General features: G+C 38.7%; 1 protein-coding gene across 2 annotated transcripts in view; it reads left to right on the top strand.

Moving 5' to 3' along the window:
• Window positions 1-15,798, top strand: part of MICU2 (mitochondrial calcium uptake 2) — a 237,973-nt gene that overhangs the window by 200,917 nt on the left and 21,258 nt on the right. For both annotated transcript variants that reach the window (XM_067562865.1, XM_067562866.1), the window contains one exon: window positions 8,447-8,512. In XM_067562865.1, the coding sequence (XP_067418966.1) occupies window positions 8,447-8,512 (66 nt within the window). The remainder of the gene's footprint in view (window positions 1-8,446; window positions 8,513-15,798) is intronic.

Genomic DNA, 15,798 nt, shown 5'->3' with positions numbered 1-15,798 from the left:
GTTGCAGTTATGAGTTCTGAGTAGTTCTGTAAATCTGGCCCCAAGTGTCTCAGTTTGGACACACAGAAAATCAGGGGCACAATGGCCATCTGTGAAAATTGAGATTTGTGACTTGCCCAGCATCACATTGCAACTCTGTGACAGAGGCAGGGATAGAATCTAATTCTCAAGGCCAGCTCTCAGCTGCCTTAGTTATGGGCCATCCTTTCTCTTCCTGAAATCCCCCGTCTCTTTCACTACTCATCTTCCATGCCACCTGAGCTGGCCGCACAATATCAAGCCAGCCCACCGCCATACCGCACCCAGGAAACATCAGTACACACTCGTGCTTCACACTGTTCACTTCCTTGCCCTCATTTCCTGCCCTGACACCAAGTGACAGGATCTGTTGCCACCTAAGGAGGGCAGGGAATCCCAGTAAGCCATCCTGTAGTCCTCTCTGGTCTCATGGACCACGGGGAATATCAGCTGGTGGCTCCTTCATGGAGCATGGGCATGTACCTGACCCAGTTCATGAGCTCCCTTGACACCTGTCCCTTTTGCATTAACAGGGAGACCCTGGCGCACATCTGCACAGGGTGCAGCAGGTTGCAGCCTAGCTCCTCTAGAATCTCCTACTGAGTTTCTTACTGCACTTCTGCCTGCATCTCCCAATCCTTTCACATCCTATCTATGGCTCCACAAAGTTGCAAGACCTCCTTGTCAACCTCCTTCTGGCACTGACAAAGACTGCTATCCATCATTCCAGGAGGAAGCTGGACTTCATTAGGATAGCAAGTGATATGAGTTGTTGGTCTCAATACAATTCCTAGTTGACAAGTTGTGACCCTGAGTCCCTTTATGCATACTGGCAAAGGGTGCACCCAACACACTGTTGTCACAATATTTAGCCAAACAGTATCTTGTAAGGCATCATATAAAAATTGGTGACCCACTGGTCATTCATATTATAGACTGATGTGTGTTTGTCTAGCGTGTAAAGAATGATGTATGTGTGCTGGAAATAGATTCCTAAAATATGTTCAGACCAAGCAATCTGAGCAGAGCAAATACACAAGTTTGTTGTAAATGGAGGAATGTTGTTTCGCCTGTTTACCTGTGTCTCCAATGTAAATTGAGCAAGATGAGGCCATAGATAATAGAAGTACATTTACATCTAGGGTAAACAAAGTCATTAAGTCAATTAAAAAAGCAAATTGACCAAAGCACCAGAAAGACAGCATGGCATCTACACAACAGCAATGGAGAGGAGTTTTGTGTTTACATTTCAAAGATCTTCTGAACTATAAAAAAGTACAGGGAACCCTTTAATTACCTATCGCTTAAGGAACAAAGGGGACAGCATCCTCTGATTCCATGAGCATTGGATCCTCTGTCCTGGGGGCTGGACATGCTAGTAACTTGATGTAGGTGAGAAAACTGCTTAGGCAAAGATTATAACATGCTGATATTAATTTTTAGTCACTAGAAAGCATGTTGTGTTTTGTTTTTAACGATACCTATCTCTTTTTCTCTTGCTTAGTATCATGTAAAGCGCTGTTCTTTATTAATAAACTTATTAGTTTTACTATAACTATCTCAGTGCTGTTATACTGAAGTACAGTGTGAGTCATCAAGTAATCTAACAGGTTGGCATGTGTACTGTCTCTTTAGAGGCAATGAACTTCATGAGGATCCAATGAGAAGGATTGGACATTACAGAGACACCTCTGGGGAACTAGGGAACTGGGGTTCACTGATCGTTACCGGAATGGTGAAATTAAGGCTGCCAGAGTCCCAAGGAATTTGCTGATGTGGCACGGCGCTGACACACAGTATAATCTTCAGCAAAGTTCACTCTTGCTAAGGCAGAGGGGTAACAGAGGCTTACAGTTCTGGGCTACCCTGAGTGGAGCATGTCACAAGTGCACATCACAAAAAAACTAGAAGCCAAAAATTAACTGAATGTGGACATCAAACTACGCTCTCTCGCCTAGAGGTGCGACATACAATACTTGTATAGTCTCCATAGGTGACAGTTCTATACCTTCCAAAAGCACTAAATTCATTTACCAATTCAAGAGATGAAAAATTTTGTTTTTGTTATAAAAAATGAAGTCTATTCTACTAAAGCTAGTCTCCTTCTGAGAATATTGCTTCTTAATAATATATTTCTTTGGTAGAGAGGCATCAATTATGCATAATATCCTCATCCTCTTTGACTTATTTTATTTAAAGGATGATGGCCATTAGTGTATTACTATGATGAACAGATATAAATATTAAACACAGTTAAATGTTACAATATGATGAGAATCCTGGAGCTACTGAGTAATAGAATCTCTTACTTAAGGGCACAGTTCTCTCTATTCCACTGCGAACCTCTTCTTCCTCCGCCCACCCTCCTTGTCCTGGAAAAACCTCTTCAAACTCCTGAAAAGACTCAGACCCAGGTTTACAACAGTGCCAGAGGTGCCAAGGCCCTGGGCCCACACCCAGAAGGGGCCCTCGTGCCCAGACCATGGCTCCACCTGCACTCCGCCCCAAGACCCTGCCCTCGCTCAGCCTCCCCTAACCCTCCCCCCCCCCCCCCATTTCTCCTGCCTGCAAGAGCCCAACTGGAGGGATGGGCCATGTGATCCGGAGTCTCCGGCACTTTCCTGGCTCACTCAGCCCCTGTTCCAGGCAGCCAGGCCAGGCAGGGGGCGGCCTGCCGCCACCTCGGCTCTTGCAGGCAGCCGCTGTGCTGCACAGAGCAGCGACCCTGAGTAGCCATCTTCAGTTGGCATGAGAAGCGGTTCCATCCTGTTCCCTTGGCTCCCTGCCTAGGCCTAGCTGCCAGAGAGTGAGCTGAGCGACCCGGAAACATGCCAGTGGGAGGCGAACAGAGTTCCCGCCCCGCGCAGGTAACTGGTGGGGCTGGGAGAGCACGGCAGCCCTAGGGCTTGGCGCAGGGAGGGGGGGTCACTGGGGAAGTAGGTACTAGCTCTACGCCATCCCTGGGGGATCCTGGCCATCTCCCCTCACCTGATGTGCTTGTCTCTGGCCCCTGCCTCCCTCGGGGACCAACCCCCCTCCGCCCTGCTATGCTCTTGCCCCCAGCCCCTCTTAGAAAATGAACGTTTCTAAGTATAGATGTTTGTATGAGTCAGCAAAATTAGTACTGAGTACTGATTTCAGCTGTCCCCATATTGACTGGTACATGTCTCTTCAGGATGGGATGCAGCGATAACGTTTCTTGACACCTTTAATGACTGCTTCTTGGAGCAGCTAGTCCTGCAATCCACAAGAGGAGAGGCAATTCTTGATATAATCCTAAATGGAGCACGGGATCTGGTCCAAGAAGTGATCGTAATATAACAAAATTTAACATTCCTGTGGCTGGGGGAACACCAAAGCAGCCCACCATGGTAGCATTTAATTTCAGAAAGGGGAACTACACAAACATGAGGAAGTTAGTTAAACAGAAATTAAAAGGTACAGTGCCAAAAGTGAAATCCATGCAAGCTGCTTGGAAACTAAGATACCATAGCGAGAGTCCTGTGACACCTTAAAGACTAACAAATTTATTTGGGCATGTGTGTGTGTGTGTGTATATATATATATATATATATATATATATATATATATATATATATACCTACCAAACTGAAGTTTCCACTTCATGCCTCCGACGAAGTGGGTTTCTGCCCATGAAAGCTTATGCCCAAATAAATTTGATAGTCTTTAAGGTGCCACAGGACTCTCACTGTTTTGCTAAAAACAGACTAACACTCTAAGACATCACAATAGAGGTTCAATTTAAATGTATACCCTAAATTAAAAAACATAATAAGAGGACCAAAAAAGTACCACTGTGTCTAAACAACAAAGTAAAAGAAGCAGTTAGAGGCAAAAAGGCATCTTTTAAAAAGTGGAAGTTAAACCCTATTGAGGAAAATAGAAAGGAGCATAACTCTGGCCAGTAAAGTGTAAAAATATAATTAGGAAGGGCAAAAAAGAATGTGAAAAACAGCTAGCCAAAGACTCAAAAAGTAACAGTAAAAAGTTTACGTTCATCGGAAAGAGGAAGCCTACTAAACAACTGATGGGGCCACTGGACAATCGAGATGCTAAAGGAGCTCTCAAAGAAGATAAGGTTATTGCAGAGAAACTAAATGAATTTTTTGCATTGATCTTCACAGCTGAGGATGTGAAGGAGATTCCCAAACCTGAGCCATTCTTTTTAGGTGACAAATCTGAGGAATTGTCCCAGATTGAGGTGGCATTAGAGAAGGTTTTGGAACAAATTGATAAATTAAACAGTACTAAGTCATCAGGATCAGATAGTATCCACCCAAGAGTTCTGAAGGAACTCAAATGGTAAATTGTAGAATTACTAACTGTGATATGTAACCTATCATTTAAATCAGCTTCTGTACCAGCTGACTGGAGGATAGCTAATGTGACACCAATTTTTTAAAAAGGCTCCAGGGGCAATCCTGGCAATTACCGGCCAGTAAGCCTAGCTTCAGTAGCAAGCAAATTGGTTTAAACTATAGTAAAGAACAGAATTATCAGACACACAGATGAATACAATTTGTTGGGGAAGAGTCAACATTGTTTTTGTAAAGGGAAATCATGCCTCACTAATCTACTAGAATTCTTTGACAGGGTCAACAAGCATGTGGACAAGGGTGATCCAGTGGATATAGAGTACTTAGATTTTCAGAAAGCCTTTGACAAGGTCCCTCACCAAAGGCTCTTAAGCAAAGCAAGCTGTCATGGGATAAGAAGGAAGATCTTCTCCTGTATCAGTAACTGGTTAAAAGCAAAGGGTAGGAATAAATGGTGAGTTTTCAGAATGGAGAGAGGTAAATAGTGGTGTCCCCCAGGGGTCTGTACTGTGACCTGTACTGCTTAACATATTGATATATGATCTGGGAAAAATGGTAAGCAGTGAGGTGGCAAAATTTACAGATGATAAAAAACTACTCAAGATAGTTAAGTCCAAAGCTGACTGTGAAGAGTTAAAAAGAGGTCTTACAAAACTGGGTGACTGGGCAACAAAATGGCAGATGAAATTCAGTGTTGATAAATGCAAAGGAATGCACACTGTAAAACATAATCCCAACTATACATATAAAATGATGGGGTCTAAGTTATCTGTTACCACTCAAGAAAGAGATCTTGGAGTCATTGTGGATAGTTCTCTGAAAACATCCACTCAATGTGCTGCGAGAGTCAAAAAAGCTAACAGAATGTTGGGAATCATTAGGAAAGGGAAAGATGATAAGGCAGAAAATATCATATTGCCACTTTATAAATCCATGGTACACGCACACCTTGAATACTGTGTGCAGATCTGATCTACCCATCTCAAAAGCGATACATTGGAATTTGAAAAGGTACAGAAAAGGGCAACAAAAATAATTAGGGGTATGCAACAGCTTTCATGTGAGTAGAGATTAATAAGACTGGAACTTTTCATCTTGGAAAAGATATACTAAGGGGGCTATGATAGAGGTCTATAAAATCATGACTGGCGCGGAGGAAGTAAATAATGAAGTGTTATTTACTCCTTTTCATAACACAAGAATTAGGGATCCCCAAATGAAATTAATAGGAAGCAGATTTAAAACAAACAAAAGGAAGTATTTCTTCACACAACGCACAGTCAACCTGTGGAAATCCTTGCCAGATGATGTTGTGAAGGTCAAGATTATAATGGAGTTCAAAAAAGAACTAGATAAGTTCATGGAAGATAGGTCCATCAGTGGTTATTTGCCTGGATGGGCAGGGATTGCTGTTTGCCAGAAGCTGTGAATGGGTGATGGGATGGATCATTTGATTACTTATTCTATTCATTCTCTCTGAAGAATCTGGCATTGGCCATTGTTGGAAGACAGGATACTGGGCTAGATGGACCATTGGTCTGACCCAGTATGACCATTCTTATGTTCTTAAGTCTTTGATTTTTGGATGCCAAAAAAATTAAACACTGCTCTTATTTATCAGATTAAGACATTATTTAGAAATAAATGTAATTAAGGTCTGGCTTTAGAAAGTGCCATGCACTGTGGTCAAAAATTTTATGGGGTTCTGAAGGATCAAACTAGCTCATTGATGGGGTAAAGTTTCGTACATGTTTATGCCTATATTTCTTGCAAGTGGATAGTTGGTCCACATGATTAAGTTTTCTTGTTTGTCAGAAAGGAAGTATATGGACATATGAAGGCAAAGCATGCAGTGACTTAATTCATTGTGCTTAAAGCCCTGCAATGGGGAGGAGGGAGGTGGAGAGGATCCAGCAACAGGGAAGGGGGAGGAGGGAGAGCAGCGAGCACTGGGTTCTTGCAGGAAAGAAGCAGGGAGGGGGCAAGTTCTGGTGCTGCTACTGTGGTGGCCCATGGAGGCCCACAAATATGTTTAGCACCAGGCCCACAATGGTTAATCCGGCCCTGAAAAGACCAGTTGATTTTTTTTCTAAAACCTGGATAATGACCTTCATATGTATTTATGTATAGTTTAGGAAAACAACAAACAAATCTTATAGATAGCTTTTTATCAAAATTACACTTTAAGCCTTGACATGACAGTGAGTGCTCTCAGCAGACTGTATATTAAAAAAAAATCTCACAAGCATTGAAACCAGTGCTAAATCATAATTCTTTGGTTTGTGGAAGAATAAAAGTTTTGCTGCTTCATCTCTTTTGATTTCATGTAAACAATAAAATAGTTAAAAGATAAAAAAGTTAAAAGACAGTTTTCAAACAATTTTTCCTCTTGTGAGCAATCATGAATTTGCCCAAAGCAGAATTTGCTATTTGCTATAAAAAATTTGGTTCATTACCAGGAAGAACTTCATGCTTCTACAAAGGCAGTGCTTTTACTGTAGGCCACAAAAGTACCGCAAGAACCAGAAATAAAGGATTACGGAAAATTTCAAAGAAATGCTACTATTTGTATTGCAAAGAACCTAGGAACACCAGCCAAGGATAAGGGCCTCATTATGCCAAACATTGTATGAACATGCTGTAAAAAAGCCAGTCCCTGCTTCCAGAGAACTCAGAATCTAGGTTATGACAAGACACAACAGGTAGATTAGACAAACAGAATAAAAGGAGTTGGAGAAGGAGTATAACAGTGTGAACAATAAACAGTGTTCTTGGCTCACCATCTGCAGAGCCACTGTCAGCCAGTACTGCTTTTTAGGCATCATGGCTAAGATGAGTCTTAAGGAGAGATTTGAAAACAAATTAGTGGCTTTGTAAATTTTGTTAGGAAGCTTTTCCCATTAATAGGGACAGCATGGGAGATGGCTCAGAGTGTTTGAGAGAGAAACAGACTAGGAGATGGCAATATAAATATACGTTTTAAAGCATCTCCCCTAAGTGACATGAAATCCATAGCGCTCTATTTATGTCTATGCCTGTATCCTAGATGTAATGACAAGTTTCTTGTTCTTTTATTTTTGCTATCCATTTGAGGATTGGTACAAATGCCTATGAAAGGTAGGTGAACTTTGCTATGTATTATGTTAATTCACTCCATTTTGTGAGAATGTTGACTTCTCAAGAAGCTATTTGTGAACAGTTATAAAACATATCCATGAAGAAAGCTTTTGCTCCTGAGGGTTTTTCTGAATGATACACTTAAGGTATTTATAGTAAACTGCAGATTAATAGTTACAGTTTTCCTGATACCATTATTTTAGATGTTGGGTAAAATTTTCAAATAGTACATAAGTGACTTTTCAAAATGTGAGTGACTTAGGCTGCTAAGTGACTTTTGAAAATGAAACTTCGGTGCTTTTTGAAAATTCTACCCATTGACTCATTCAAGAGTATTCTATTTTTTAAAAAAGTCCAGGCCACATTTTGATTTAAAAAACAAAAAGTAGTTTCTCTGACTTGTTAAATTGCTTTGCAGTTGGAATTAGCTGGTCTTTTTCACCATATGGTACTTTATTTAAACAGACAAGTTTTTTGTTGTCTAGAGGGATTCTTACACTATTTTGAGAATTATTCAAAAACATGTAAATATGCATTGGTAAAGTAGTGTGTGGGTGAGGGGAAATATAACCATATTTTTCATGTTCAGATTCTTATCTCCTAAAATGATCATGGACATAACACTCCTGAATCTTGAGATTTTTCAGGGGTGGATGTAAAAAAATTCCTCCCAATATAAGAGAACCTATGTCAGTAAAAACCAGAATAACGAGTATAAAGACAGCTCATTATGCAATGTTTTGCTTGAACTTATAAAGTAAGACAACAGTGGTGGATTGGACCTCTGTGCAAAAGTGGAAGAAAGGGTAAAGATTTAATACACAAAATAATTTGATGGTAAGAAAACAAATCAATAGAAAAATATGGGATTAATTAAAAGGTGAAGTTAATAAAAAAATAAATTCTGAAATACAAACACAAGAATCTCAGACCAATCAAAATGTTTACAAATTCTCTGTTTTTGTTATGTTTAGCTTCAGAAAATAATTGGGAAGCAAGATGACTTGAGAAAAGCTTTTGGACATGAAACAGTATCACAGGTATGCTTATAGACAATAAGTTAATCATTTTCCTTAAGCAGGTTTCTGTAGAACTTCCACTGAACTCTGCATGTTAGTGATTTTTGCAGAGTTTATAGATTAATTCATCCATGTCAACTCTGGTACTTTCAGTTAAATGAAAGTGCATGATCTGTCACCTCTGCTTTTTAAGTTTGGTAAGAGAGTAATATAAATCTTTTTCAGTTCCTCTCCTGAGTTTACTAATAAAACATATTAATGTACTTTAGTACTATGTAGCCACTCTAATATTTAGAGTTCATAAACTCATATTTAAAAGAAACATTTTATAATTTATGAAAAACTGTGTTTGTAGAAAGAATAATATTTTGTTACATGAAGAGAGAGGCTGTATTTCATATAGGCAAGTCCCAAGCCATATAGAACTTTACAGGCTAAAATCAACGCCTTAAACTCCACCCAAGAACCAATGGCAACCAATGCAGACTATAGATTAGCTGCCACATTCTGCATCAGCTTCAGTTTCCATTGATCTACAGTGTGGGCCCCTAGTTTTGTGCTGAGAAAGCATGGATTACTTTAACCAGGTCCATATCCAAAGAAAATAGTTACAGTGTCTGAGTCAGTTGAAAATGTTAAAAAAGAATCCTAGATATAATCTTCCAACAGTACTTGGGGCTCCCATAGATTGATAACTTTGTTAACAAATGGCTACCACCATCCTCAATTAAAGGAGCAGATATAGTCCTCATATTTTTTTGACCGCCTCCCTCAATCTACCAACATTACCTAATTTTTCCCCAGATTCAGCTTCAGTCGGCTAACCATCATCCACTCTGTAATCTCTACTAAACACACAGATAAGGCATTCTACACCAATGGCTGGATTGTATGAGATTGAGAAACAGAGCTGGAAGTCTTCAGCATATTGAAAAAACTTATTATTGAAGGTAGCTGATAAAGCTAATAATATCAGTGAGGACACATTGCTAGGAAGAGATGAATACACAACCACTAGTGTTTTCTCTGTCCTGCACTCAGATTGATACTCAGATTGAACAGGGGTCAAGGAGATCCGAGGCATCTAAATATTTGAACGTTGTCTCACCACAACCTTCTTTACAATCTTAACCAAAGGTGGAAGATCAGATAGTAAGGTGATAGCCAGCTAGATTGGCATTGTCCAGCGAGATGGTGAAAGCCATCAACCAGCAAGATACTGATAGTCTCTATAAACTACAGAACTAGTTCTTCCTCACTGTCCTTCAAAAAGCAGGAAGACATGATTGTGGCACAAAGTATTCCTAACTCCTCTAGTATCTCAACTGAGCATGAAGACCTGCTGTTTGCCACATCAAGATATTGCTCTGCTTCCACAGAAGCAGATACTTCAGTCCAAATCTGCTTGACTTTCTCCAAAGTAATATACAATTCCCTCCTGTTTGGGGAAATTCATCAGCCACCGAATGAAGACAGCTCAGATTAACCAGGCTGTCCACTATTCATAAAAATTGTGGATTGAGGTTTAGCCAATACTATGGTGGCAGTAAAGACTCTTTTCTTTGCCCCATCGCACAGTTACAGCATAAGCTTTCAAGGGACCTTTATGATGCAATCGGTCACATTTAGCTGCGAACATCTCAGCTCCCTGAGAACTAATTAAAGAGTTGAGTCTAAATATCTTAACTATGTTTTAAACCTTACTCCAAATTGTTTCCCTAAAGTACTCTAATAAGAAAAATCTATAAAGTAATATTATCTATAAATTATAATTTAATTTCTTAAAGGGTCACTTTCATCTGGAATTCTAATCAATTTTAAAAATACAAGTTAAAAATAGCATCAGGTAATACAGATTCCTCTGCCAATTTTTGTAGTTTTACAATCATATTTTTCTGTTTAAAAAAAAATGTCTTTCCTGTTGCTGTGTTAAATAAAAACCCAAACACACACCCACTCTAATGGAGGAAACTGAATAACAGAATAAACAACAAAACTGACTCTACACAAAGTGCTGTCAAAGCAAGCAAAGTACAAAATTTTTTCTCTAATCTCTTAATGTTGTCATAATCATTGGTGTTATTTTAAATATAGTAGATAAAAGATGACCTGGCAGAAGAGTGATTTTTTTAAAGTTGATGGTATCCCTTTAAAGCCAAAGGATTACTATAGTAGTTTCAGCAGAGAAAAATAAGTACATATTTTCTCAATACTATTGTGATTTGCATATGAGATTACTTTCTTACAAAGACCAACAATCCCAAGATTTTATCTTATGTGTTAAGTGCTCAGTTAGAGCTTCTAAGAGCCTTAACCACACTGAGCTTGGGGAGGAGGCAGACCCTAAAATTGTTATGCCTATATGAGGCTAATACCTGGAGAGATGCTGTGGGGAGCACCCTGGTTAGCAAGATTTGATACATCTTGGAAATGGTGTAGCCAATACATAGATGGGCAGCGATAGATTTGGCAGGTGGGCCACATTCATACATGCTGTCTCTTGGGGCCATCTAGCCCTGCTGCCAGCTCTAGCTGCCTCTCCCATCTTGTACTCCTTTCTCTTCCCATAAGAGACTCACATAGAGACAACTGTAATTGTGAAACAGGTATTAAAGCCTGTTGGTGACTGACTGGTCATCAGTTCTGCAGAGCTCCCAAATGGTATTTTTGTTATTTATTTGTATTGCTGTAGGCCTTGGGAGTCCTAGTCATGGAGTAGGACCGCATTATGTTAAGCACTGTACAAACACAGAACAAAAACATAGTCACTGCCTCAAGGAGTTCACGGCCATCACGTCTTAAATAAAGTCACATTCAATCAAGATGGTTGCTGCCAGTAGGATGCTCTAAATGCCAATTCAAATTAAAAAGTTTGTTTTGAGAAAATTAAAATTTTAAATTTTAAAACACCTTTAGTTTGAAATATATAAGGTTTCACCATTTATTTAGGTTGAGGAATGCTTTTTTGCCCTATCCAATTCAGAAGACTTTTCATCAGTTCAGTCAGCACTACTGTCTTTTGAGGCCGTTAGGCAGAACTTTACTGTAACATAAGAAATGCCATAGCCTAGAGATCAGTGGTCCTTCTAGTCTTCTATCCTGTCTCCAACATCCTGAGCAATGCCAGATGCTCATGAAGAAAACGTAAAACCCCCATGGTGCCCATGATTTTACAATATTAAAACATGGGTGAGGGAATATGTTTTGTTTTGTGACTGCAGCTGGTGATCATCTCCAACACTGCAGCATGGGGAGTGGTATTATAATTGTTCCCTCGCTAGTGTATTTCCTAGCTAACTTACAGACGTGTATGTTGTCCTAAACAGTATCAACATGGAAAACCTCTGTGACATATTGAGGAGGTCTTGATTTTCACCAATAATATAGGTACAGTTTAATAATATGAGGGACTTTGACACTAAAAAGCACTATAAAGATCAACCACGTTGTATATAAGACTGTTGCATAGTCAGACCAGTTTCTTAAATTAGTTAAATACTTTTAATTACTAAAATATAATTATTTTTCAAAAATGCTAAAGTAAGTCTAATGGGACAAAATGAATTTTAATTACCATTAGTATGGAGTAATTAATAGTGTAGGATGTTTTGCATTTGTTTATTCAGTAACATTTCATATTAGGCAATAAATGTATTATCTACTTTGACACTTGTTTCCAAATGACAAATTAGGCATATGTTCTGAATTCTGTAATGAGCCCATTTCCATATAAAGTATCTCACTTGCATCTTTTGTAAAACATTTAACTGGTACTTAGGGACACCCCTATTAATCTCTTAAAACCTGAGATTTTAAACTCCTAAACTAAATTTGATGCAACTATAAACAACTTACTCTCAAACCTGGCCATATGCATTTTCTGCTGATGTCCATTTTGAATCTGTGCCAAGCACTCTTTCCTATTCATAACTTCTTCACTTGTAAAACTCTTTTTCCAACCTTTGTTCTGGAGAGAGATGATGATCTGGCTTCAGTTATTCATGCTTTCATCACCTTTCAACTAGACTACAGCACTGCAATATGCCTGGGCATGAAGGCTTCAGCACTTAGGAAACGCCAACTAATACAGAACACTACAGCACTTCCCCTCAGCAACACTGGCTACTGTGAGCACATCACACTTGTCCCTCTGGTCTCTACATTGCCTTCCGTAGAATATCAAATCAAATTCAATGTCCTCGGTCTTTATCTTCAAGGTACTTTATGGCGTCAGTCCCCGCATACCTAAAAGATCATCTAAAGCTCCAGGGTGAAGAATGTGGTCAACAACTATGACTAAGGATACGATTTAGTCATGGAAATGACAGATTCCGTGACTTTACCTGACCTCCGTGACTTCTTCAGCTTCAGCTGTCAGCGGCTATGGCTGGACCCGGGGCTGTGCATTCACAGCTTTGGCTGGGACTGTGCCCCCACTCTCCATGGCGGTGTGGCTCAGGCTGTTAGCCCACATCCCCGCATGGAGCTCCAGTTGTCATTCCCCCTCCCCCTCCCTCTGGTTATTTTTAGTAAAAGTCACAGACAGGTCATGGGGTCCCATGAATTAAGGGTAAAGCTTGTCTGTGTGTGGGAGACAGAACTTTCTTGGGGGCTGTTCCAACACTGTGGAATGAATTCCCACAGGAACTAGTGACCCTCATGAATCTCACCACCTCCATATGCAAGGCACGTTTCTTTGACCCTGCCTTCTCTGATATAAATACATAGGAAAATGTGTATTTAAAAAAAAACTACCAAAGCAAAACAAAGCACTGCACATGCTTCCACTGCTAGGGAGAGGATGAGACAACAAACACTTGACAGATATTAGTCATGTTTCTTAATGCACGATTGGAAGGTGCTCAGATACAATGATATAGAATGGAATAGTTTTGTTTGTCTTTTATAAACAAATTTATGAAAATCAGTTTTTTCTCATTTCTGTACTTATTTTTGTTCTGAAAATAGAGACTATCTCACTACAGTTTGTAATAACACCTCTTTGAACAGCTTCCACTGCCTTAATACTCTGTTTTTACTCAAGATAACACTTGCCAATAGACTAATACTTAAGGCTCCAGTTCTGCAAACATTGAGTTCATTGGGACTGCTCACATGAGTAAAGTTACACACACGCTTGAATATTTGCAATATCAAGCACTCCATTATTATTATCTTTTTAAACAATTTCCATGATTTAATGAGCAAAAAAAAATTGTTTTATCTGAGTTATAAATGGTTCTTGACTGAAAAGAAATAGTTTCAGGATTTGGAATCAAATTTTCAAAAGCACCCGTGTAACTTAAAAGCTTAAGTTACTTTTAAAAAACTTGCCATTTAATTTCCATATAATAAAATTGCAATCGAAATATGGGTTCTGTTACATTTGTAGTACCTGCTGTGTTTCTGTACTGTATGTTAACATTAACCCTACCTTAACTTCAACAGATTGGGAAGACACACATACGTTACTTGATGCAAAACAGCACTGTAGCAAAGCTTAATGCTTGGGAGTCTGTTTCAAACGATTATTACTCAGGGCTTTGTGACAGATACTATAGTAGGTCACCATTCATTCCCACTGATGAGGGAGAAAGTTTCAAAATTTAAATAATGCTTCCACCTAATCTCAAAAGAGTGAAGGATTGGAAATACTAATACATCTCTCATTAACTTTTAAGAAAGAATTGTCATGGAGGCATTAATTTCTCCAATATGTGCAGTTCAGCAGGAAAGGCACCTAATGATTTTGTGGACAAAAAAAATTACGTACTAACAAGTACCTTAATTTAATAGTATTAACCTTGGCAAAAGCAGTTTTTTGAAATTTTACCCTTAAGCCATTGTCTCTCTGCTTTCCTATCACATATCCTGCTCTCAAGAAAAGTACTATTTTGTAGGTTTAAAACATACTTAACTCTCACTAGCATAGTTCTTGGATATGTGCCAATTCTACTTTGGAATTTCAACTGATAAAGAGGGTAGCAAACAAGTAGGTGCATATTTATTATAAATCCAGGGATAGGCTTTGTCATCTTAGATAAGATGAGATAGGTATTGTTTATATGTCGTCTTCTAGCTTATAACTAGAAATCTGAGTAGAGGAACAACGTGCCTTTTTTGTTGCAGATTTCGTCTTTAAAATGTTATTGTGAACACCTGCTTTTCAGCTGTAGCTTTCAGAGCAACACAAGCGATTTTTACTTCACAGGCATATAGTTGAATGTGAGCTATTGAAAGCCTTATGTTGTTACTTAGTTGTAAGTTAAATTTTTAAAAATAAATGATTTCAGCAAATCTATTATGTACTTTTTAAATCCATCTTGAAGATGTAAATTGAAAGTACAAAACGGATAAGAAACTGTTACTATGGGCTGATCCTCCTTTGTTTCTTCTCGAAAAGCCATGGATGCTGACATGACAACATAAAGTTTTGCTTTTGACTTTCAAATAAGCATATATGAATGTTTTATACATCAATCATCATATATGAAGTCTAAAGCACTTAAACTTCTGAAGCACAGAGTTTAGGGGTATTTAAATTGTCTACCTGCAGTCAAATGATAAAATGCAGTAAGTGCCATTGCATGAGTCCTGAAAAGATTTTTTTTTAAGTTAGCTCATACTTAGCTCATATTACTGGCATTTTATGTAATGTGGCATAGAATAGAAACCAGGAATGTTACCTCTTTAGCTGTAAAATACTTTGTGTCACATATGCAGTAAGCATGAAACACACAGTGAACTAATGGGACTTGTTATTGATGATGCTGAAAGCTAAATAACCATTAGTATTAAATCTCATGAATAGACTCTTGTCTTTCATCTTACCTCTTCAGCAGGATAAAAGCCACAGAGGCTATTTAGATGTCATAAGAATAGTTCTGTTGAAATCCCTGTGGACGTCCAAAAAAAAAATCTCTCTGCATGTTGCTTAGTGTTTTGTTGTATTCAAAGAAAAGCCACTATGCTAGTGGTGAAAGAAGAATAAAACATAGAAATCCAGCACATTGTGTGGTTTTAGGCTTTATAAAGATGCAGTAGTTGAGCTGAAGTATATTCTTTGTTTTCTATAGAGCTATTCCTTTTCTAGAAGAAGAAAAATATATACAGTAAAAAAATAAGCTGTTAAATGGTTTGAGAAATTTGAGATTAACAAACAACTTTATAACAATATAAAAACATATAATAATGGAATGCATATGTGTAAATGTTTCTTTTTCTAGTGTGTGTGTGTGTGTGTGTGTGTGTGTGTGTGTGTGTGTGTGTGTGTGTGTGTGTGTGTGTGTGTGTGTGTGTGTGTGTTT

The sequence above is a fragment of the Emydura macquarii genome, unplaced genomic scaffold (assembly GCF_026122565.2).
Source record: "Emydura macquarii macquarii isolate MOO-44397 ecotype Brisbane River unplaced genomic scaffold, CSIRO-AGI_Emac_v2 contig_2473, whole genome shotgun sequence".
Classification (NCBI taxonomy): Eukaryota; Metazoa; Chordata; order Testudines; family Chelidae; genus Emydura; species Emydura macquarii.
The sequence above is the reverse complement of the archived record's forward strand: the minus strand, read 5'-3'. Positions and strand labels throughout refer to the sequence as shown.